The 24936-nt window shown below is 44.8% G+C and overlaps 2 protein-coding genes across 8 annotated transcripts in view; both read left to right on the top strand.

Moving 5' to 3' along the window:
- The window catches only part of LOC310758145 (uncharacterized protein), a 42545-nt gene extending 37128 nt beyond the window's left edge, over positions 1-5417 (top strand). Inside the window, exons 10-11 of the mRNA XM_083604075.1 lie at positions 1085-1242; positions 3295-5417. Of these exons, the coding sequence (XP_083460201.1) occupies positions 1085-1242; positions 3295-3512 (376 nt within the window). The 3' untranslated portion in view covers positions 3513-5417. The remainder of the gene's footprint in view (positions 1-1084; positions 1243-3294) is intronic.
- LOC310755930 (retinol dehydrogenase 7-like) overlaps positions 1-17467 on the top strand; it is a 54021-nt gene extending 36554 nt beyond the window's left edge. For 4 of the 7 annotated variants that reach the window (XM_083599458.1, XM_083599462.1, XM_083599463.1 and 1 more), the window contains exons 2-5: positions 11558-11879; positions 14694-14952; positions 16463-16620; positions 17216-17467. In XM_083599458.1, coding sequence (XP_083455584.1) covers positions 11567-11879; positions 14694-14952; positions 16463-16620; positions 17216-17433 — 948 coding nt within the window. In that variant the 5' untranslated portion in view covers positions 11558-11566 and the 3' untranslated portion in view covers positions 17434-17467. Of the gene's footprint in view, positions 1-3397; positions 3538-5479; positions 8621-10342; positions 11448-11557; positions 11880-14693; positions 14953-16462; positions 16621-17215 lie in introns of those variants that run through there. The other 3 variants (XM_083599460.1, XM_083599459.1, XM_083599461.1) reach the window with 3 other exon arrangements.
- Positions 17468-24936: the final 7469 nt, after the last annotated feature.

The following is a 24936-nucleotide window of genomic DNA, read 5'->3' as shown; positions in this document are numbered from 1 at the left end:
GTGTAAATAATGTATATAAAGCAGATACTTTGAGGGGACTTTCATTCATTCCTCCTCACCACTATGAGCTGAATAAAGAGCATGAAATCACTTTGCGACTCTGAGTATATTTCAAAAGATGTTCCTTTCCATGCATGACCTGCAATATTACTGTGGCTCAGTAACAAATTTTTATGATTAAATGGGCACAAGATGTTGGTCATAACATTATGTTTGCTGACTGGGAACAGTTGTGGACCACTGGTATGAAATTTACGGCATGTAATGCCTTAAGAGAGAATATTATGAAAATGATATACAGGTCGTACATGACACCAGTCAAGCTTGCAAAAATATACCATCTGCCCGATAACAAATGTTGGAAATGTAAAGAAAATGAAGGTACATTCTTTCACCTTTGGTGGACGTGCCCAAAGATTAAGGCTTTCTGGGAGATGATCTATAATGAACTGAAAAAGGTACTTAAGTACACTTTCCCTAAGAAACCAGAGGCCTTTCTCCTGGGCATGGTCGGCCAATTGGTGCCAAAGAAGGATAGAACTTTCTTTATGTACGCTACAACAGCAGCAAGAATACTCATCGCAAAGTATTGGAAGACACAAGATCTACCCACTCTGGAAGAATGGCAGATCAAGGTGATAGACTATATGGGACTGGCAGAAATGACTGGCAGAATCCGGGACCAGGGGAGAGAGACAGCGGAAGAAGATTGGAAGAAATTTAAGGACTATCTTAAGAAATATTGTAAAATTATTGAATGTTAGAATGACGCTGGTTTAGAATTTATGTGGTTTTCAGCTGTAATGGATAAGTAAAAGAAAAAGAAAGGTCAAAACTGAATGAGAATGAAGGGAAAGGATTTGTTGAATCAAATAAATTAGAAATTGGAATACAGAAAGGGGAGGTATGAGGAAGTCAGGGAAGTAAGTTATAAGAAAACAAGGGATTGAAAGTATACTTGTTCTTATTTTTGTTTGTGTGTATTCTTTTTTTTTGTATTGTTCTGCTTTTATATAATTTTTGAAACTTTAATAAAAATCTTTAAAAAACAACAACAAATTTTTACTTTTCTTCTCCAATTCAGGAGAGAGCTCCATCCTTTTGGAGTCCAAGTCAGCATAATTGAACCTGGTGCTTTCAAAACACCTATTGCCTCAAATGCACTAGAAAATTTTCAGACTGTATGGAGCCGGGTACCTTCTGACATCAGAGACACTTACGGGCAGCAGTACTTTGAGCAATGTGAGTAGAGATGGGGGAGAAAATCAGTTCGATTTGCATTTTAATGCAGACTACAGATTGTCAAGAAAGCAAAATATTTGGATATAGATCTAACTATGAAGAATATTAATCTGTTTAAAAATAACTATGAAAAAGTTTGGAAAGGAATAAGAAAAGATTTTGAAACCTAGAGCAGACTAAAGTTATCACTATGGGGAAGAATCTCCATATTAAAGATGAATGGTTTTCCAAAAATGTTATATTTGTTCCAAACGATAGCAATTATAAACAAAGAAAATTGCTTCAAAGAATGGAGGAAAAATATAATGAGATTCGTATGGCAAGGGGAAAAACCGCGGATAAAATATAAATTATTGACGGAAAGAAAAGAAAGGGGAGGATTGGCATTGCCAAATTTAAAATTATATTATGAAGCAGAATGTTAAATATGGGTAAGAGATTGGATTAGATTAGAAAAAAATTATATATTAGACCTTGAAAGCTTCAAGAATAGATATGGACGGCATGTGTATCTCAATTATGAGAAGGTAAAATCATATACTTAGAAGTGCACTATATAAGGTTTGGAACAAATATAGACTACAGTTGGAACCAAAGACACCTTGGTGGATATTGCTGCTGGAGGCATATGCTGTAAAAAAACTGAATATGAGAACAAATTGGCCAACATATAGACAACTATTGGAAGAGGAACAAGGGAAATTCAGATTAAAACCCTTTGAAGAGATACGGCAATATGAAATCGAGAGATGGCATTATATACAACAAGAAGTATATTTAATTCTGATCCAAAGAAAGGCTTTGCAAAAGAGGATTCAAAATTTAATACTACAATAATTCAGAACAATAAGAAATTGTTATCTAAAACATATAATCTTTTATTGGACTGGGAATTGATGGATGAAGAAGTGAAAGAAACGATGATTAAATGGGCCCGGGATGTTGGACATACTATTTATCTAGAGCAATGAGAGAAACTCTGGCGAGAAGATATATCATTTACCGCTTCATACACAATCAAAGAACATTTTGTTAAGATGTTCTACAGGTGGTATTTAACACCAGCTAAGTTGGCAAAGATATATAAATTGAAATCCAACATTTGTTGGAGTTGTGGGAAAGAAATAGGAACAACAATACATATATGGTGGAGGTGAGAGGAAATTAAGAAATTCTGGACAGTAATACATGAAGAATTAAAGAAGATGTTGAAAATATCAATAAAAAAACAACAACCAGAGATGTATCTCCTGGAATTGATAGGGGAAGAGATACCATGGGGGGGGGGGAGAATCTTCTTATGTGCAAGTACAGCTAGAGTAGTGATTGCTGCTAAATAGAAGTCACAAACTCTACACTTAAGGGAGGAATGGATTTGAAAACTAAATGAATACTTACCTTTGGCAAAACTAACAACTATTATAAGAAATCAATCAAATCAAAAATTTAAAAAGGAGTGGAAATGTTTTGATGAATATATGGGAAAATATTGCTCAAAAAAAGATATGCTAAAATTCCTTGATTAAAATGTAAAGTATCTGAGGGAAGGTAAATTAGTAAAGAAGGATAATAAGAATACAGAGAAGTTTTGAGCAGATTGTAGAATGCAAAGATAAATGTAATCTCAGAATGTAGAGGAAATCGAGTGGGGGAAGAGGGAAGCAGGGGGAGGGACAAGAGAATATTATGCTTGATTGATGATTTAAATGATAAATATATGTGGAGATGGGGAAGATGTGGTGATGGATTTGGTATATTTGCATTGTGATGTAATATAGAAAAAAACCAATAAAAAAGAAGAAGAAGAAAGAAATATAAGAAAACTGACATACAGCTTTCCCTCTGAATTTGCACTCACCAAAATTTGGCGATGCAGTCTGGAAGCACCTGAAGGTTCTTTTCTTTGGTATCCAAAATAGTTCCAGATGTTCCTCCTTTGATTTAGCTATCATAGGGAGAAATGCCCAGACAGCAATCTTTCCCAAGAAGATTAAATTTGCCTCCTGTGTTGCTGCAGATCCAACTGTTCATTTGTTTGTTTCTCTCACACAGGTTGCAAATCGTTCCAAGAACTCATTGATGGTTCCAGCAACAAGTTTCACCTGGTCACCGACTGCATAGAACATGCCCTGACATCCTGCTCCCCTCGCACTCGCTACTCTCCAGGCTGGGATGCAAAGCTCTTCTACCTTCCTGTCTCTTACTTGCCAACCACCATTGCAGACTATGTGTTGACCCGCTCTGGGCCCAAACCAGCACAAGCTGTGTAGATGATTGTGAAGAACAACATTACAGGTGGCCAAACAATCTATGGATGGAACATTGAATCTTTTAGGATCTTATTGAGATGCAGGCTTAGTAATCAGTAGCTGTAAAAAGAAATAGTTTTATTTTTTTACTGATGATTGGCTGATGCAGCTTAGGCTCAATACTTTGCTACTCATTTATCTAGGAATAAGCCCCATTGAACTCAATGCCACCTACTGTAAGACTGAGTGGCCAGACACTTTCTGCCACACCTTTACCTTACTCTCCAGCCAAGTGGTCTTGAAGGAGTTATAAGTGGTGTAAAAAGATAAAACATCTTTCATTCTTCACTTATCTGTTTCTAAGGAGGTTTATTTGGAATCATTCCTGCAAAGTTTGGAATTGACTTAGAACCAGATGTAAACAACCAAACAGGAACTCTTCAATTTAGTCCCCTCTCCCCACAAAAATCCTGGGAACTGTAGTATAAGGATTCTAGGTAAAGGTAAAGGGGACCCCTGACCACTAAGTCCAGTTGTGACCGACTCTGGGGTTGCAGCGCTCATCTCGCTTTACTGGCTGAGGGAGCCGGCGTACAGCTTCCGGGTCATGGGGCCAGCATGACTAAGCCACTTCTGGCAAACCAGAGCAGCGCACGGAAACGCCATTTACCTTCCCGCCGGAGTGGTACCTATTTATCTACTTGCACTTTGACGTGCTTTTGAACTGCTAGGTTGGCAGGAGCAGGGACTGAGCAATGGGAGCTCACCCCGTTGCGGGGATTCGAACTGCCGATCTTCTGTTCAGCAAGTCCTAGGCTCTGTGGTTTAACCCACAGTGCCACCCGCGTTCTAGGAATCACCTATAGTTCCTTGGAGTGGGGGAAAGATGTGCTCCCCACAAACCAACTGGAATGATTGCTCAAGTAAAGCTCGTTATAATCTAAACTATGTGTAAGCTCTGTGCAGGTAAAGTAGGTCACCTGGAGGCCAACAGGCAGTCCCAACATTCCTCTGTTTCAGCAATTGCCGGGACATGTCTGCAGTACACAAACTCAGGCAACCTTAGACCTAAAGCCGCAGGGCTAAGCAGCAAAATGTGAGTTTATAAAACTTGAAGGAGCAGCGCATGGGTGTTGCACAAGCACTGGTGTCATCAGTTTATCAACCTGGTGGTCTTTCCGTGGGGCCTAGACATCACCCCTCCTCACTTTTCCCTTCAACATGAATCTTCTGGTTATCCTTCCCCCTTCCTTGAGACATACCTAGATCTGTGCTAAGCAAGAAAGAACAGCGATCTTCTCCACTCCTTTCAGTTCTGAATGGTTTCAGCACTCCAGTTTATTGACACCCACACTATGTAAACCATAAGCGAACTGACACACAGCTATCCCTCTGAATTTGCACTTGCCAAAATTTCGCAATGCAGTCTGGAAGCACCAGAAAGTTATTTTCTTTGGCATCCAAAATAGTTCCAGATGTTCCTCCTTTGATTTAGCTATCATAGAGAGAAATGCCCAGAAGATTAAATTTGCCTCCCGTGTTGCTGCAGATCCACATTTTCATTTGTGTGTTTCTCTCACACAGGTTGCAAATCATTCCAACAAGTCATGTGTGGCGTCTGTCTCTATTTATGCACTAAAATTCATGCACCAAAGCAAGTTGGCTAGGTCCAGCCTCACCCTTCCTTTAAATATATATATATATATAATTTAAACAAAATGTATTATCCAAAAAACATATCCTTAATTTCCCCCCCATTTTTCCTCCCTCCCCCCACCCTCCCACACAACCCCCACCCACCCCCGACTTCCCTCTGTTCCAGTCTTTGGTTTCTCTGTAAATGCTGTTCTCTGCATGTTACAAAGTTGTGTAGATCCTTAAATTGTTTAACTGATTATTGCCAATAAAAAGTTTGTTTATTCAAAACCTGTCAAGGAGTCCAATTCACTTTGTTACCTCTTCAAATACTTTGTAAAGGGTTCCCATTCATCTTTAAAGTCACAGTTATCCTTGTCCCGTAGCTTATGTGTTAATTTTGCTAGTTCTGCATAGTCCATCAGTTTTTCTTGCCATGATTCTTTAGTTGGAATTTCTTCAGTCTTCCATCCTTGTGCTATTAGGACTCTCGTGGGCATTGTCACATACATGTTGTTTTTCAGCTTTTTTGGCAGGTCTTTCCCTACAATCCCTAACAAAAATGCTTCAGGTTTTTTGACAAATGTTAGATGGAACATTTTCTTCAATTCGTTACAGATCATTTCCCAAATTTTTAAAATTACATTACAATCCCACCACATATGATAAAATGTCCCCTCCTTTTCCTTACACTTCCAACATATATTTGAACTAGTTTTGTACATTTTCCCTAACTGCACTGGTGTCACATACTATCTGTACATCATCTTCATACAGTTCCCCTTCAACAGGGAACAGTCTGTAAATTTTAAATCAGTTTTCCATAATTTTTCCCAATCTTCCATCATAATGTTGTGACCTACATCTTGTGCCCATTTGATCATGACTGATTTTACCTCTTCATCTTTCATCTCCCATTCTAATAGTATGCTGTATGCAGCCTTCAGTGATTTCACTTTCCCTTCAATCACTTCCATTTGAAACCTAGATCTTGTGTAGCTAAATCCTTTCTTACTGTCTTTATATGTTTCATATAATTGTCGATAGTGCAACCAACTCTGAAAGTGATCTTTGATCTCATCGTAATCTCTTAATTTCCATTTTCCATCATGGTCCTTTAATAAATCAACATACGTGAGCCATTTTCCTTTCTTTCCTAGTGGTTTGAGCAGTAATGCTTCATGTGGTGAAAGCCACCACGGGGTCTTTTGTCCCAATAAATCGTTGTATCTCTCCCATACTCTCATTAATGATTTTCTAATTATATGGTTATAAAAACTTCTATGAACCTTCCCTTTCCCGTACCATAAGTATGCATGCCAGCCAAATCTGTTGTCATGTCCTTCTAATTCTAATGCCTCTTGCTTATCCAATCTCATCCAGTCCCTGATCCATACCAAACAAGCAGATTCATAATACAATTTAAGGTCTGGGAGGGCAAACCCGCCTCTATCTTTTATATCTGTAAGTATTTTATGTTTTATCCTTGGCCTCCCCCCCGCCCTGATAAATTTTGAAATCTCTCTCTCATTTTTAAAAAACATTCATCTTTCAGGATGACTTGTATTGATTGAAAAAGAAATAGAATTTTTGGCAACACATTCATTTTGATCGTTGATATTTTTCCTAACAATGAGAGACTCATTCTGCTCCATATTTCTAAATTTCTTTTTACCTCAAGCCAAATTTTTTCATAATTATTTTTAAATAGGTTTATATTTCTTGATGTTAACCAAATCCCTAAATATTTGACTTTTTTATGGACTTCAATCTCAGTACTTTGCTCTAATTCTTTCCCCCCCTCTTCTTTTAAATTTTTAATTAATAGTTTAGTTTTATTCCTTTTTAACTTAAATCCTGCCACTTCCCCAAATTTCTGAATTTTTTCTATTACTTTAGGGAGTGAACTTTTAGGTTCTTCCACTGTTATCACTAGATCATCTGCATATGCTTTTAACTTGAATTCGCTTTTCCCAGTTTTTACACCTGTAATCTCTTTGTCTGCTCTTATATTTTGGGCAAGTACCTCCAGGACCAGGATAAACAATAATGGTGATAATGGGCATTCTTTTCTCGTTCCTTTTTGGATCTTACAATCATCCGTTATCACCTGATTTATAATTAAATTTGCCTTTTGTTCTGAATAAATTGCTGCTATTCCTTTTAAAAATTTTGAGCCGCTTCTAATTTGTTCTAGAAGCTTTATCATAAACTTCCAAGAAACATTATCAAAGGCTTTTTCAGCGTCTATACCTAGCAGTTCGAAAGCACATCAAAGTGCAAGTAGATAAATAGGTACCGCTCCGGCGGGAAGGTAAACGGCGTTTCCGTGCGCTGCTCTGGTTCGCCAGAAGCGGCTTAGTCATGATGGCCACATGACCTGGAAGCTGTATGCTGGCTCCCTTGGCCAGTAAAGCGAGATGAGCGCCACAACCCCAGAGTCAGTCACGGACTGGACCTAATGGTCAGGGGTCCCTTTACCTTATTCTATTATATTCAAAATATTCCTTATATTCTCCTTCATTTGTCTTCTTGGTAAAAACCCGGCTTGATCTTGAAGTATGTACTCATTTAAATTTTTTTTAAATCCGTTGGCTAAAATATTTGCAAACAATTTGTAATCATTATTTAAGAAGGAGATAGGCCTATAGTTTTTGATCTGCAGCAGATCTGCATCTTGTTTCGGGATTACTGTTATATAGGCCTGTTTCCATTTTTCTGGGATTTCGCCTGTGTTCAATATTTCATTCATAACATCTTTCAATGGGTTCACTGATTGTTCATTTAGTTTCTTGTAATATTTTGCCGTAAAGCCATCTGGGCCTGGAGACTTGCCATTTTTAGAGCTTTTTATTGCCTCAAGTAATTCTTGCATTGTTATCTGGGAGTTAAGAATGTTCCTTTGTTCTTCTTTTAACTGTGGCATACTGCTACTTCTAATATACTCTTCTATCTTAAATGTTTTTTCTTTCCCTTGTCTGTACAGCTCAGAAAAGTATTTAACAAATCCTTCTCTTATTTCCTTCAACTTGTCTGTGATTCTGCCATTTATATTAATCAGCCTCACCCTTCCTACTTTAGGTGAAATGTAATTTTGCAAGCACTCTGCCCATCTTTCTATCAGCAGGAGGGATGTGCTTCTGCAAGAAAGATACGCTCAACTCCAGGCTTTCTTCCTGCTCTAGACAAATGATTTATTTGCTCTATCCATAAATGAACAGAACACAGGGGAAAGGGGCTGAATGTGTGGCACGGAGCTCTGCAGCGGGAGGGATTCCATGTGTTTCCCTCACCAATAGATTCCCCAGTTAGTTTAAAGAAGGCAGTTGAATTTCACCACCTAATTGGGTTAAACCAATGCTTGCCAGAAGGGAGGAGCTCCTGTTGCAACCAGTAGAGTATGAAAAACAGCAGCAGGCAGATAAGGAGCAACTGCAAACGGAATTACCTGCCGCACAACTGAAGCTTTGAGCCTTTCCTCTAACCAGCTGCAGGTCTGTCTCTTCCCTTTTCAATTATACATGATAGTTAGTAACTTCCAGTAACCACTGACATGTGCTCAGAGGAGGAGCTTCATGCTCCGGCACTGTGGGGGCGTGTGTCCTGGGAGCGTGGCATGCCACCTGAGGGAGCTTGGTGTCCAGCGCGGGCGGGGCAGCTGCGATGGCACCTCACCAGGATCACGCTGCCAGAGGCGGTGCGTTGCTCCCGCACTCTTCTTCCTCCTCTAGTGCATGTGCTCATAACAACTTTATTTCAAGCTAATATTCAGTAGGTGACACTTTTCTCAGCCTTCAGGCTGGGGGAGGGGAAAAGCTTCACTTCCTGAATTTCTTCTTCCTATGAACCCCTTAAAGGCCCAGAAACATTTCCAGAAAAAGTTCAGAACCTTAAAAGGTACAAGATCTACCCCAGTCTCATATTTCTTCCCATTCATTACTCAGAAGGAGATAAGAATTTAGCACTTAATAGAAACACAGCATCAAAAAGATTGGTGTCCATCAGCTACAAAATATTTAGTGACATTCGACGGGAACAGTTTTTCATACAAAGCAAGCCTGGGAATTAGACCTTGGAATAGTTAGGCTGCCTCTATGTTCTGTTTTAATTAAGAGTGGAGAAAACACTTTTAAGCTCTTACACCGACGACATCCAACACCACAAACATGTAATCACATTCATTTGTCTTCATCTGCACTTTCTTGGAGGGGTTTTAGTATTGTTGGCCCCTGTTCCATCTGTGGTGCCCCTGTGAGAAAATAAGGCGTTTCTGCATCAATAAATTAGTCTCATTACATGACAAAGCAGTTTCATGTGTTGTGCAACTGGCTCTGTTTCTCATGAACATTGAAAGAACTTGCAACCTGAGAAACTAACCTCATTCCATCTTGTGCTGGCCTTGCAGCTTTTAACATGGATTTGGAAGAAATTGGATCAGTTGCAACAGATAATATGGACCATTGTGTCCTACTTGAGCAAACGGGGTGATTTGTTATTGATGAGGGGTTTTTAAATTTTGTAAGATGTTATTATAAGAAGAAAAGAAAAATGCCCCTTTTCCCTTATGGGGTACCCAAGAGCCCATATAGAGTCCTTTTTTAGGTTCTCTATCGGTAGGAGAAAATAAAGAGGCCAGCCAGAGAATATTGAGAAGCAAAGCAGCTAGTAAGCATGATCTTTATTAACTGTTGCAACAAGGTACTCACACCCCCCCACCCCATGCTGCAGGTAGCAGGCACCCAGAACAATGGTGTAAAGGTAAAGGTAAAGGACCCCTGAGAATTAGGTCCAGTCGTGACCGACTCTGGGGTTACGGCGCTCATCTCGCTTTATTGGCTGAGGGAGCCGGCGTACAGCTTCAGGGTCATGTGGTCAGCATGACTAATCCGCTTCTGGCAAACCAGAGCAGCACACGGAAACGCCGTTTACCTTCCCGCCAGAGCAGTACCTATTTATCTACTTGCACTTTGACATGCTTTCGAACTGCTAGGTTGGCAGGAGCAGGGACTGAGCAACAGGAGCTCACCCCGTCGCGGGGATTCGAACTGCCGACTTTCTGATCGGCAAGGCCTAGGCTCTGTGGTTTTACGCACAGCACCACCCGCGTCCCTTGAACAATGGTGTACAAGACTTTTGTATATAGACTTTTTAAAATTGCCACCCTGCAGCCCAATACCACCCCTCAATACATCATATATACATCACAGAAGGGGGCGGTCTACAACAGAATCCTGTCTGGCAGGAAACCTGTTGATGGGTTTAACTGGCTGTTTACCTGGAGAGCCTGGCCATCCTTTTGTGATGATAAATACTTAATTGCGGAGTGCAGGTCACAGGCTCACCCTATTCATATCTTAAATGTGCCCTTAAGGCAGGATTTGTGAGCAAAGAGACAATGGGGAGGTTTTTCCCATTTCCTCTCTCCTTGCAGAGAAACATTTGAGGTCAATTTGGGAGAGACAAAATGGTTTCAGGACTTCTGTTGTGAAGTCACACTGCCTAGGCTAGTGCCACGGAGAGGTCACAGTGCTGCTAACACAGCAGTTTGACTTTATCCCTGGAGACACATTCCACACAGATGGATGCCAACAATAATAGTTAAGTAACTACGTCATTTTGCAAAAGCAGAAAGTTGGACAAATAACATAATATTTGATGGAAGATGACCTTGCACCTGAACAGAAACAGTACTGAATGTGAAAAATACAGAACAGGAAATAAAGTTATGCCTTCTTACATCCCTAAATGCAAATCATTAGGGATGTAAGCTCCGATCAGCTTCCTAAGATGTGTTGGCAAAATGTGCACTCGATACTCTAGTCTATTTCATCTCTGGGTCCTCGTTCCCATCCTAACCATAAATCTCTGATCTCCTTTGAAAATGTAATAAAAACCCAGCATCAAAAAGATTGGAGTCCATCAGGGATCGGACCTTGAGCAAGTGCAACATGTGGTGCAATAATGGCAAAATAAGGCATATGAACGGTTGGCTGCTAATGCTGAGCTTGCACAATATTTGAGCTCAGCGCTGCTTATGTCTATAGATGTAGATAGGATCCTACTGTTCCTCTTGATTTAGTTGTTTAGTTAATAAGCAGCTAGCTGGAGCTCTTATTTATTCTTCTTTTAGCTTGCCTCTGCTCCAAGCAGCTCTTTGCTTCATGCAAAAATTCTCCTTCCCCTCCACAACACTGCGAGGAAGGCAAAATTGAGCGGTGGCAATTACGGTCAAAGACCAGCTCACGTAACACAATAAAAACAGTGTTCATAAAGATAAAATATACAGTCGTAACAGATTGCGGCATCACCTCAGTCAGGGAAGTAAGGGTCTTCCAGTGAACTTCTTGGTGGAGCAGGAATTAGAAATATCTTCCTCCAAGTCCTGCCGGGGTGTGTATGCTTCCTAATGCTTGAATTCTCTTTCCCTGCAGGTTTCAGCCATGTGGCTCTACCTGGCTGCCCTGCTGGGGCTTTACTTCCTTCGCCGATGGTACCAGGAGAGACAGACGGTGGAGAACCTGACGGAGAAATATGTCTTCATCACGGGGTGTGACTCTGGCTTTGGAAACCTACTTGCCAGGCAGCTGGATGCCCGGGGCCTGCGGGTGCTGGCAGCCTGTCTCACGCAGAAGGGGGCAGAGCAGCTGGACAAGGTCTCCTCAGGGCGCTTGAAAACCACCATTCTGGATGTCAGCAGTACAGAGAGTGTGGCGGCAGCGACGGAGTGGGTGAAAGGGTGCATTGGGAACAAAGGTGACTCTCTATCTTCCTTGTGCTGCCTCTGTGCTATTGGTGGGACGGGGGATCAGAATTGCCTCTCTGTATTCATTTGTAGGCCACTTTCCCCACATAATTTTGTCCAAAGTGGCTCACAACGTGTAAAAGGAAGAATAAGCATAACAATTCAGAAAATACCTTAGCAATAATCATTATGAGCATTCAATAATAGATATCAGAGCCAGCTCCAGACATTTGGCGCCTGAGAGCATGGGACACCCCCTCTGGGAATCCCAGGAATTGTTGGTTGTCAAGGATGCTGAGTTGAAAAGTTGAAACAGCATTCCAGTTTGACAGATATTTTCTCTAGTCTTTGGGGTTCCTAAGCTCAGTCAAACTCTTGGTGTGGGGAAAGAGAATTGATTGTTTTAACTGCAAAGGGGAAAGAAGAAGAATGATGTGAAAATAGCAGGCAAATTTAACAGAGAAGGACACGGGCATTTTTGTTGTTCTTTTGGTTACTTTGGGGGTTTTGCTGTGTGAGGAGTTTCTGAATGCAGCAAAACTCTGGGCAGCAGCAGCGTGGCAACCCCAGAATCCCAACCCACAACACACAGCAGCCACTGTGCCACACTATAGTCCCCCATGCTGCCCTATGCCCCCCCCATGCTACTGCTGGGCAGGAAAGAAAGGGAGAGAAAAGCAAGCAAGCTTTTTCATTGTGATTGACAATGAATTTTTTTTGGGGGGGGGGGGACTTGCATGCAAGTCAGCAGTCTGCCACCACTGTAGCTGCTGGGCAAATTAGCAAAGTCCTTTCCTGGATCTCATCCTTTGCAAGTCTTGCTTTCACCGCTGCCAAGCATACACAAATGTCTGCTCCGCTGTTACAAGGAAGGCATTGCTGGCTTGGCTGGAGAAATTGCCTCTCACGTCTTCTCTGCCCTCACCTCTGCCCACCCACAAGGAGGGTTCACAGCAGCAGCTTGGCCAGGTGACGTGTGTGTCGTAGTAGGGTTTCCACTTGTCCCTTGTAATAGGGGATTGCCCCTTATTTCAAGGGAAAATGCTGCATAATAATAATAATAATAATAATAATAATAATAATAATAATAATACCTTTATTGTCAATGTACAACCTGTGTACAATCAAATTAACCGGCCTCCCCTCCCCCCAAACACTCAATCTCATTGCACTCTGTGTGCTTGTCGCAGAACACACCAACCCCCAAAATCAATTGCACTATATTATTTTCCGTTCAGGAGCCTAACAGTCCACAGATAGAAACTGTTTTTTAGCCTGTTAAGGGATGTAGTTTGTCCCTTATGTCTGCCTTGCTTTCTCCCCGTACCCCCACCCAGTGGCGTAGCGTGGGTTGTCAGCACCCGGGGCAAGGCAAGTAATTTGCGCCCCCTAACCCGTGGATTTGCGTCCCCTAACCCGTGGATTTGCGCCCCCTAACCCGTGGATTTGCGCCCCCTAACCCATGGATTTGCCCTAACCCCAGATGTTGCGCCCGGTGCGGCCGGCCCCCCCTGCACCCCCCCACGCTACGCCACTGCCCCCACCTCCTCTGCTGAGCTCAGCTGCTCCCTCCCATCTCTACCAGAGCTGTTACCTCTCTCCTGCCTGTCCACTTTCCATTTCTCTCTCTTCGTCTCCCCTTTTCCCTACCTTACCCTCTCCTGTTACACTAAATCCAGTCAGAGACACAGCTGTGGCCCAATGGAAGGCAGCAGAGGATGGCAAGTGTTTGGGGATGGAATGGAATGTGGATCCTCATTCCTTTTACATGCTTCCCTGACCCTGTTCCTTTACAGAGGGGTAGGATGGATATTTCAAACCTATTCTTTAGGTACCAAAGAAAACCCCTCCCCCAGAAAACCCATGAAAATTCAAGAAACTGTCACAATCCTAAATTCACTTTCAGCCTGATCCTTTGAAAATAGAAATAAGTCCCAATTAGTTCCGTTTAATTTACTTTCAAATAGGTATGCAGCTAATTGAAGCCTTAAAATGGTTGTTGTTTTAGTTATTTCAATAAATTGATGCCCAATACTATGTACTGTTAAGAACAGGTTGAAAAATGAAGCACACATGTCACCCTAGTGGTTGGATGAAGTTGTCGGCCTCTGATGCATGTGTGTGATACAGCTACATGGAAAGGGACGTTGGAGGCAAAGTTCTGTGAGGAAGAGAAACAGAATTTGTTGCTATCTTCACCCCTCTTTCATTTTGGGGCTCGGTTTCTATATTTACAATTCTTCTGATAAGCAGAAATTCAGCACGTGGGGAGGATGTGAGTCATAGAAAATAATGTGCATTGCTAACTGAGATCCATAAATTTCATTGGGTCTACTCTATGGGTATGGCCAGCACTGGAAACACCCCATTGTAAAGGATAGCTTTGAAGTCATTTCTGCACCAGGTACTTCTTAGCCTCCCAATTCTCCCCAGTGTCCCATATTTTGCCTGACCTGTCCCTTATTTTGTTCGACCAAAGGTGGCAACCCTAGTGTGTGGGGATTGCTTCAGCTGTTTAAAAATGTCACTTCAGTTGTGCTGTGCTCAGCCTGTGGCCTCAACACTGCTTGCGTCGCCGCCACCAGCAGTGACAACTTGGCCCCACAACCATGGGAGCCAGGGGCCATGGATACCATGCAGCGTGCATGGTCCTGACACCAAAATTTGTGGGAGTTGGCCCCTACGCCCTGCAGCTTGCTGCTGTGAAGCAACCACCTTACCAGGCCTCATGCAAGGGCCAGCCCTCCTAAGCACAAACAATCTATTCATGTGATGGCCTTATTTGTTAGGGTTGCTAATAGGAAAACATCTGTTCTTTCTCACAGGGCTTTGGGGCCTGGTGAACAACGCAGGCACAGCTCTACCATCAGGTCCCAACGAATGGCTGACCAAAGATGACTTTGCAAAGGTGATCAATGTCAACCTTCTTGGGATGATTGATGTGACGCTACACATGGTGCCTCTGGTGAGGAAAGCCAGAGGGAGGGTGGTCAATGTGTGCAGTTCGATGGGACGCCTGGCCTGCTTTGGAGGTGGTTACTGCCCATCCAAGTTTGGTGCGGAAGCCTTCTCTGACAGCCTGAGGTAAACACAGCAGCTCTTTAATGTCCTCTTCTGCTTGCTTTAGTGCAACATCTGCCATACTCCCTAACCACTTGCCAGGCTGGAAGTGGCTGATGAGAGTCCTCCTGGTTTAGTTGCTAAGTCTGGGGAAAGTGGGCTGCAGGGAAGAAAGAGCTGGGAAATATGGCAGTAGCCCAGGGCTTTGCCCAAGACTCGCACAACTTGAGATGAATGTATCCAGGCACAGGCCATGTCCACATCTGGCCTTGAACCAAACTTTTCAAATCACAAGCCCGCAATTGGATGTGTGGCTCTCAGTCCAGGACCTTCTCATTAATGGTGAACATGCTATGAATGTCCCCCTGTTTTCCTTAGAATAGTTTGGGCCCAACATGCTCTATAGAAATGTTGATTACCATGTTGAAAAGTGTGTGCTTTTTCCAACTATTTAAAGGTAAAGGGACCCCTGACCATTAGGTCCGGTCGTGACTGACTCTGGGGTTGCGGCGCTCATCTCGCTTTATTGGCCGAGGGAGCCGGCGTACAGCTTCTGGGTCATGTGGCCAGCATGACGAAGCCGCTTCTGATGAACCAGAGCAGTGCACAGAAACGCCGTTTACCTTCCCGCTGGAGCGGTACCTATTTATCTACTTGCACTTTGATGTGCTTTCGAACTGCTAGGTTGGCAGGAGCAGGGACTGAGCAACAGGAGCTCACCCCGTCGCGGGGCTTCGAACCACTGACCTTCTGATCGGCAAGTCCTAGGCTCTGTGGTTTAACCCACAGTGCCACCCATGTCCCTTCCAACTATTTATGTACCACTTAATTATCAAAGGGTGGGACTGAGCAGTTATCTGTAGATATGCAATGCTCAGGCTCACGTAGCAGGGAGCTCACTTTGGGGCTGCTAACACTGCAGTTTGACTTCACCCGCAGAGGCACACTCCATTCTCTCTTGATGCCAACAGCTAAGCTGTGAATGTGTAGCTTTTGGAGAGAAATTCTGTGTGACATCTTCTCATGGTTGTTTGCACTGTAATCTTTTTCTGCAGAAAGGAGGTTTGGCAAAACCCTTAATTGCTCCTTTTTTAGAACACGGGGTCCCAGTACCCAAAAAACAGGGTCTTGTTCCTTTGATGCAAGTGACCTGCCTTCTCCCTCTTAACAAGAAGACTGGGCAGAGATGGCAGAGGCTGCAGGGAGGAGGGTGGGAAGCAGCCCTGGCAGAAAAGGCTCCTTGCTCTCTGCAGCAACTTTCCCCCTTTGAAGCATGTCCTCATGAGTGTCTCTTAATACAAGTGGTGCTGTGTCGTACACAATCCTCTCCTGGGTAGGGCGTATCCTGGCTCCTGCAAGAGGGCAGAAGGCAGGGGAGCTGCATTTCCCATCTTTTCTTTCTCCTCAATTTTTGATTTCTTTTTTTAAAAAGAAAGATGTTCCTAACCATGGACCCAAGTTCCTGACCTGCATTCCTGCATTCCTATGACTCAGTAGGCAATGATGTTTCTTCTTTTATTCCTCTGCATTTCAGGCGAGAGCTCCATCCTTTTGGAGTCCAAGTCAGCATTATTGAACCTGGTGGTTTCCAAACAAACATTTTCACACAAGCAGTAGAGAATTTAAAGAAAGTATGGAACCGAGTGCCATCTGACATCAAAGAAGTCTATGGGGAACAGTACTTGGAGAACTGTGAGTAGACGTGGAGGGGATTTCAGCATGGTTTGCATTTTCCTGCAAACTTACCCAATTCACACTCATGAAGCAATACATTAACCAATACATAGCACTGCTTAGGAATTCAAACTCCTCTAAATTTAGCAACTAGTTCTATAAATCAACAATGTGTACAAAAATGTGCATATTAGAGAGAAATTGGCATCAAAAGTATACACAAAAACGCACTAAGCAAATTGACCACAATAAACAAAAATGCACTATGCAAGGAAATAATGTTTGCGAAAATGTGTATATTGTGAAAACTGAAATGCTGATGACTTTCAAAAATCATAAACTGAAATGAGGAGAACCAAACTCAAAGATTTTGGAGATATTGAAACTGAGAGAAACCAAAATGGACAGGTTCATCCATTGTAGATTTAAATCTTTTGAGAATGTGTTCTGTTTTGAAGCCTCCAAAATAGTTCCAGATGCATCTGCTTTGATTTAGTTCTTCTAGGGAGAGGTATCTAGAAGCTAACCAGTCCATTCAGCTCCCAAAAGATTTAGGTTACCTCCTACATTTACAGCACTAACTTCTGTTTTGCTTCATATTTCTCACACACAGATTTCAAAATTGGCCAAGATACCTTTAACACTTCCAACAGCAAGCTTCACCTGGTCACTGACTGTATGGAACATGCCCTGACATCCTGCTCCCCTCGCACTCGCTACTCTGCAGGATGGGATGCAAAGTTCTTGTACATTCCTGCATCTTACTTTCCAACGTCCATCGCTGACTTCGTGGCGAGCTGCATTCAGCCCAAACCTGCTCAAGCTGTATAGATTGCTTTGAAGAAAACCTTTACAGTTGTCCAAATGAGCCAACAATCTGTGGATGGAACACAAGCCTAATTGTATCTTGATGTTTACGTTTTTATTTTGCTTGTTTATGCAAAATAGAAAAGGCGACAAACAAACAAACTTTTGCAAGCAGTATACATTGCTTCGAAGAAAAAAATTAGTTATATTGCCAAAGGGAAAGCCAGTAGATGGTGTTCCTGTTTTCAGTTTAGCTTATACTGTATGTTATGGCTATCAGGTGGTTGCTCGAGAGCGATCAGGCAAGATGCCTCACTGGTCTTTTCAAAAGCTTTATTATTAGTGCTAAAACCTTTACACTGCAGAATGCCTCTATTCCATGTCTTGCTCACTCACTAGCAGAATCTGAGAGTGGGCGGTCCTTAAACTTTCCCCAACAGAGTAGTTTCTTGACCCCCAGCCGACGCCTCCCCTCTCTGCGCGATAGCCTACTGCGCAAGGAAGGCTTGGGTAAAGGGGGACCTCCCTCCTCTCCGCTTTGCTCAGGCAAGGTGTCCTGGCACTGCCTTGCCTCCTCCGAACCCTGCAGCTCCTCCCCACTAGAGGCGTGGCTTCCTTCCTCCGCTGAGGAAGTGCTGCTTCCCACGATTTTTGGAGGCTCTCTGTAATCCATCTGCCTTTTCCCCACTTTCTGAGCTGATGGCAGTTCCCTGACATCCACCTCCTCCTCAAGACCCCCCTCCTCGTTGATAAGGTCTCTAACCGTCTCCTCCACTCGAGCGTTGGCAGGTGATGGAGGAAAACCCCGGAAAGAACAGTCATCACCCTCCGTGGATTCAAAAACTGTTTCCCATCCTCTCGGGTCCCTTCCAGCTGGTTGGACGTCCCAGTCAGATTCTTCTCCCTCGGACAATTCCCAGACCGCGTACCCGCGGCCTTCCTCCTCCCCTGAAGATAGGAAACCTACGAAGTCCCCTTCGTCGTCCGTGGGTCTGAACACCTCCTTCAAGAACCTTGCTTGGGGTTTAGGCTTATGTGGGAACAAAGCATGGAACTCCTCCACCAGATATTCCTCTGCGATGGATCCTGTGGGAACCCACGTGTTTTCTGAGCTGGGTTCTCCCTCCCAGGCCACCAAGTGCCCTCTCCACCTGGAATCGAGTATTTCTGTTGCTTCATTACAACGTTCCCTCTCCTCTGCATGTGGATGGGTGGACATCCCTCCCTCCCTCCCTGGGAAGCCCTGCCCCTCCCTGTAATGCGAAAGCAGGGACCTATGGAACACCGGATGTATCCTCATGCTGTCTGGCAATTTCAGCCTGAACGTCACTGGGTTGACCTGCTGGATTACCTCAAAAGGCCCCAGCTATCTAGGCTGCACCCCCCCTTTTAAGGGCAACCCCTGGGATGACAACCACACCCTGTCCCCCACCTGTATGACCTTCCCTGGCCTGCGGTCCCTGTCTGCCTGCCTTTTATAGACTTCTTTCGCCCTCTCCAAATTTAGCTGTAGTTGTTGGTGCAAAGCGTCCATCTCTTCTGCAAATTGCTCTGCAGCTGGCACACTCCATTCCTCCTCTCCATGCCCTGGGAAAGCCCTGGAATGACACCCATAGTTGGCCATAAAGGGGCTCATCCACGTGGACACATGTTCAGTGTTGTTATACGCAAACTCAGCTAGTGCCAATTTCTCCACCCAATCATTCTGCCTCTCACTGATGTAGCAGCATAGGTACTGCTGCAATATGCTGTTCGCTCTCTTGGCCTGCCCATTGGTTTCTGGGTGCCTAGCTGTCGAGAAGCTCACCTCTACCTGCAGCAGGCTCATGAGTTTACGCCAGAACCGCGAGGTAAACTGTCTTCCGTGATCGGATATAACCCTCAGTGGAGTCCCATGCAGCCTAAAAATGTGATCCATGAACAGCCTGGCTGTCTCCTCGGCTGACACCGCATGGGAGCAGGTCACAAAGTGACACATTTTTGTCAGTAGATCGACCACCACCATCACCGCTGTCTTTCCTCTTGACTTGGGCAGATCTGTCATAAAATCAATGGACACCACCTCCCAGGGCCTCCCCGGTGTCGGTAAGAGTTCCAGCAACCCCACTGGTGCTGCTCTTTCCCCTTTGGCCCTCTGACACCCGTCACACCCTTGGACATATTCGCATACATCTTCCCTTACCTTGGGCCACCAGAACTGTCTGGTGACTAATAGCATGGTCTTATGCTGCCCAAAATGCCCGGCTGTGGGGTTGTCATGGAGCTGGGTTGTCATGGAGTGGGGTTGTCACAGTCCCCCTTTGTAGTACAAGAGCCCTCCTTTTTCCTCGAAACCCCCATTTCCCCCTTTCCATCTCGTGAGTTCCCTGATTTTTGTCTGAGCGAACTCATAGTGTCTGGTGAACCCCACCAGTTCCTCCTCCCCTGCCAGTGCTCCCCCAAATGACCATCGTTCTTCTTGGAACATTTGCCTGGCTACAGGTGGTCCTTCCCCTTCCATGTACTCAGGTTTCCTGGAAGGTGCGTCTGCTCTCACATTCCCCCCCCCAGGGACGTATTGTATCTTAAAGTGATATTGTGAGAACGTCTCCGACCATTGGACATGTCTCTGGTTAAGCACGCGTGCTGTCCGCCAGTATTCCAGGTTCTTGTGGTCCGTTTGGACCTGGATCTGGTGCTGCGCCCCAATCAAAAAGTGTCTCCACTGCCTAAAGGCCACATAAATGGCCAGGAATTCTTTGTCATAAACAGTATAATTTTGTTCTGACTTGCTCAGTTTCTTGGAGAAAAATGCACAAGGCCTCCAGTCCTCCCCAGGTCCTTGTTGCAACAGCACTGCTCCGATGGCTTGGTCTGAAGCGTCCGTCTCCACCCTCAGAGGCTTCCCAGGATCCACGTGCAGGAACTGCTCCTCAGATGCGAAGTCCTTTTTTAACCTTTCAAAGGACTGCTGCACTTCCTTGGGCCAAGCAAACTTCTTCTTGCCACTGAGACAATCAGTTATGGGTGGTGTCAAGTGTCCAAAGTTCTTGATAAACTTCCTGTAGAAGTTGCTGAAACCCAGGAACTGCTGCACATCCTTCTTGGTCTTGGGGCTCTTCCACTCCAGCACTGCTTTTACCTTCTACGGGTCCATGGCCAGCCCCTTGTCCGACAGTCGGTACCCCAGGAACTCGACCTCCCGAGCATGGAACTGGCATTTCTCCAGCTTGACCCACAACTGATGCTTCTTCAATTTCTCTAGCATCTGCCTGACCTCTTTCACGTGCTGTGCTTCATTCTCCGAGATTAAAACGTCATCCAAAAAGGCCACGCAATTCTTGTACAGCAGGAGACCCAACACGTGGTGCATAAAGGCTTGAAAGCAGGCGCTGCCCCCTTGTAATCCCAACGGCATGGCAAGATATTCAAATGCCCCCAGGGGTGTGAACATGGTCGTCTTCCATTCGTCTCCCTCTCTCACTCTAATCAGATTGTACGCCCCCCTGAGGTCCAGCTTGGTAAAAATTTTCTCCTGCCTAACACGCGTCAAAACATCGTCAATTCTGGGCATGGGAAAGACTATGGGTTCCGCCATGGAATTAATGATCCGATAATCCACGACTAAGCGGGGTTGGTTACTCCCCTTCTTGTCCACAAAGAATACTGGGCTTCCCCCTACAGCCTTGGATTCCCTTATAAAACCCCTCTTTAAGTTCTTGTCAATAAACTGCCTCAACTCTTGCACCTCTTGGTCAGACATTGAATACAGCTTCCCCACCGGGAGCTTGGCCCCCGGGACCAGGTTGATTTGGCAGTCGTAGGGCCTGGGGGGTGCAGCTTGTCAGCCTTTCTCTCACTGAACACCTCCTCATATTGTGGTGGAACGCGCCCCTTCTCCTCCAGAGTCACCCCAGCAACCCTGGCCATAGTCATTCTTGGTTCCTTCCCCCTCAGGCAATGTTCCAAGCAGTGAGCCGACCCAAAGGTGAGGGATCGTTGATGCCACAACACCACTGGGTCATGGAGTGCCAACCAACTCATTCCCAGAATAATGGGGGGTCCTGCCAGTGTGGCCATGTGAAAGGCAATGGTTTCCACGTGCCTAGAAACCCTCATCCTCATCGGGGGTGTCTGGTGTGTCACTCCCCCCCGTAGCTCTCTGCCATCAATGGTGATCACTTGCAAGGGGAAATCTAGTGGCAACAGGTGTAGTTGGTGCTCCAGAGCGAAGTCTCTGCTGAAAAAATTGCAAGAAGAACCCGAATCAAGAAGAGCGTGGACTTCTACTGGGTGCCCATTAGGAAGTTCCAGCACCACTTCAGCTGCTATGCCTGCCTTGGGAGGGTCTGGTTGGGGCTCTTCTACTGGTTGCCCGCCTGGCTGCTGCCCCTGTTGATCTGCAGCCAGGTTCTTTCGTTTCCCTGCACCTGAGCCTTCTCTCCCTCCTCCTCTTTGCCTGCTGACCCCATCATGCCTTGCCAGGCTTTTTTCTGGGGACAGACCTTCGCGAAATGTCCAGGGCGCTGACAGATGAAACACTTTTTGGCAGTTTTCCAGTCCCTCCCCTCTTTCTTCCTGAGCTCACTGGCGTTTGAAAACTCTCGCGCACAGGCTCCACCGATTTCCATTGGCTCAGCTGCTGGCAGATTGTGGGAAGTCCCTGTTGGCATCTCAGGAATGCGGCCGCCATGGAAACGCTCCCCTCTGGCTTCCTGCCTTTCCTGAGCGTGCGCCTCCTGCTGTACCCCAATGGCCAATGCTGCTTTACTTAACTCATCCATGGAATGTGGGCGGGGGGCTCTGGATAATTCATCTTTTACCTCAAGATTCAAACCTGCCTCAAACAGAGCTTGCAGGGGTTCAGAATCTAGGTCCCAGCCTAGCTTGTGCACTAGCATCGCAAAACGCGACCTGTAGTGCCTGATGGTCAGAGACCCCTGCTTGAAACTCAGCATCTCCCTTCGTGTCACACTCCCCTCCGCCTCGCTGGAGAACATAGCGTCCATCGCCTGATAAAATTTGTCCAGGTCTTTCAAAGCATCATTCCCCAGTGCTATGAGCAGTCTAATCCATTCGCGAGCACACCCCTCAAGGTGTCCAGTTATGAAAGCAACTTTCTCCCGGTCGCTAGCAAACTCCCCTTCTTGCAATTCCAACGCATATTGTATCTCTGTTTTAAACGCATTGTAATCTTGGGGCTTTCCTCCAAACTTATTTTTTCCTCAAGGGAATAAAGTTTGTGAGGAAAGCGACCGAGGCACCCGAAGTTCCCCTCCTGCTGCGGCTCCGAGCACCCCGGGAGCGCGCTTGCTGGAGGAACCGGAGCAGGGAAACGTCTTTGCACCCATGTCTCTTCCTTTTGCACCCCTTTGCCATGTAACCTGCATGTAACCCAACCAAGTGGCAGTCACCACCTGTAGGCGGGGTTCTTCCTTTCTCTTCAGTTGGAGGAACCCAGTTGCAACTGCCTCGCTTTGTTTCTTTGGTTGCCAATTCTCGGCTTTTCCAACCGCATTCTGAACCTTGTAATTTCTTTTTACAACACTTCAATTCAAATTGGGCTTGGATTTCAGTTTCCTGGAGGGATGGGAATCTAGATTGGAGCAGCAAGGCTATTGAAATCGGTGGGGCTTTCTTCAATGTAAGTGGGGGCTCAGATTTCTCTTTAGTAAAGGAGAAACCCTTGGCTGGTGCTATATAAAATAAGGGTCTGGAGCCCAGCAAAATGGTTCCTTTCCTTTCCTTTCCTAAAAATGACCTGCCTTGTCCCCACAACAAGTGGAATGGGCAGAGTGTGGGAATGTTCAGGGTGGCAGATGATGATATATTGTTTATTAATATCCTTCCTAACTTGCACTATTGGGATGCAGGTGGAGCTGTGGTCTAAACCACAGAGCCTAGGGCTTGCCGATCGGAAGGTCAGTGGTTCGAATCCCCGTGACGGGGTGAGCTCCTGTTTCTCAGTCCCTGCTCCTACCAACCTAGCAGTTCGAAAGCATGTCAAAGTGCAAGTAGATAAATAGGTACCACTCCGGTGGGAAGGTAAATGGTGTTTCTGTGCGCTGCTCTGGTTTTGCCAGAAGCGGCTTAGTCATGCTGGCCACATGACCCGGAAAAACTGTCTGCGGACAAATGTCAGCTCCTTCAGCCAGTAAAACAAGAGGAGCGCCGCAACCACCGAGTCGTTCGCTACTGGACTTAACTGTCAAGGGTCCTTTACCTTTTAACTTGTGCTAGCAAGTTCCTTTACTTAGCAGAGTTTACATTCCCCTTCTCACGCACAGCAGAAATCTGGTTGCAATTCAGTCTCCCTCAGATTGAATTGTATGTTCCTGGAAAGATCCCATTTTAAATCCCTCCTAAAAGAATAAAGACACCAGTGTCGTATTCATAAGCAATAAAAAGAAACTTTACTCAAGATCAGGCAGAGCACTATAAGAGAGATTACTTGGGGGACTGCTTGGCTGGCAGCCAGTTCATTCCATGAAGTTTGCTGGATGAAAAGAAAATGGAAAAAAGAGAGAGTGGCAGCATGCATTGGCCCTTTACAAGGTCTTGAAAGGTCACGCCCACCCACTAGTCACATGCAAGGAAGGATATTCCAGGCCGGCCAGGAGGAACAGGAAGTTTCGACTGGCTGGACCAAACATTCTCTGCATGTCCACGCTAGCAAAACAAGGAATGTTGTACTTGACTGATCTCAGTGGATTGCATCCCACACAGAGGTACCAGAGGTTACAGATAGTTTTCTTTTACTATATGTGATTGGCTGATGCAGCTTAGACTCAAAACTTTGCTACCCATTTATCTAGGAATAAGCCCCATTTAACTCAGTGCCACCTACTGTAAGACTGAGTGGCCAGACACTTTCTGCCACACCTTTACCTTACTCTCCAACCAAGGGGTCTTGAAGGAGTTATAAGTGGTGTAAAAAGATAAAACATCTTCTTTCATTCCCCACTTATCTGGTTCTAAGGAGGTTTATTTGGAATCATTCTTGCAAAGGTTGGATTTGACTTAGAACCAGATGTAAAGAACCAAACAGGAACTCTTCACTTTAGTCTCCTTTCCCCACAAAAATCCTGGGAACTGTAGTTTAAGGATGGTAGGGGTAACCTGTAGTTTCTTGGATCGGAGGAAAGATGTGCTCCCCACAAACCAATTGGAACGCATATTCAATTAAAGCTGTTTATAATCTAAACTATCAGTAAGCTTTGTGCGAGTAAGGCAGGTAATCTGGAGGCCAACAGCCTCCACAACATTCCTCTGTTTCAGCAATTGCCGGGACATGTCTGCAGTACACAAACTCAGGCAACTTTAGACCCAAAGCTGCAGGGCTAAGCAGCAACATGTGAGTTTATAAAACTTGAAGGAGCAGCGCATGGGTGTTGCACAAGCACTGGCGTCATCAGTTTATCAACCTGGTGGTCTTTCCGTGGGGCCTAGACATCGCCCCCCCGACTCTCCCCCTCAACATGAATTTTCTGGTTATCCTTCCCCCTTCCTTGAAACATACCTAGATCTGTGCTAAGCAAAAAGAACAGT

The sequence above is a fragment of the Podarcis filfolensis genome, assembly GCF_964270895.1.
Source record: "Podarcis filfolensis genome assembly, chromosome: 2".
Taxonomy (NCBI): domain Eukaryota; kingdom Metazoa; phylum Chordata; class Lepidosauria; order Squamata; family Lacertidae; genus Podarcis; species Podarcis filfolensis.
Note: the sequence above shows the minus strand (reverse complement) of the source record. Positions and strands in the feature narration are given on the sequence as shown.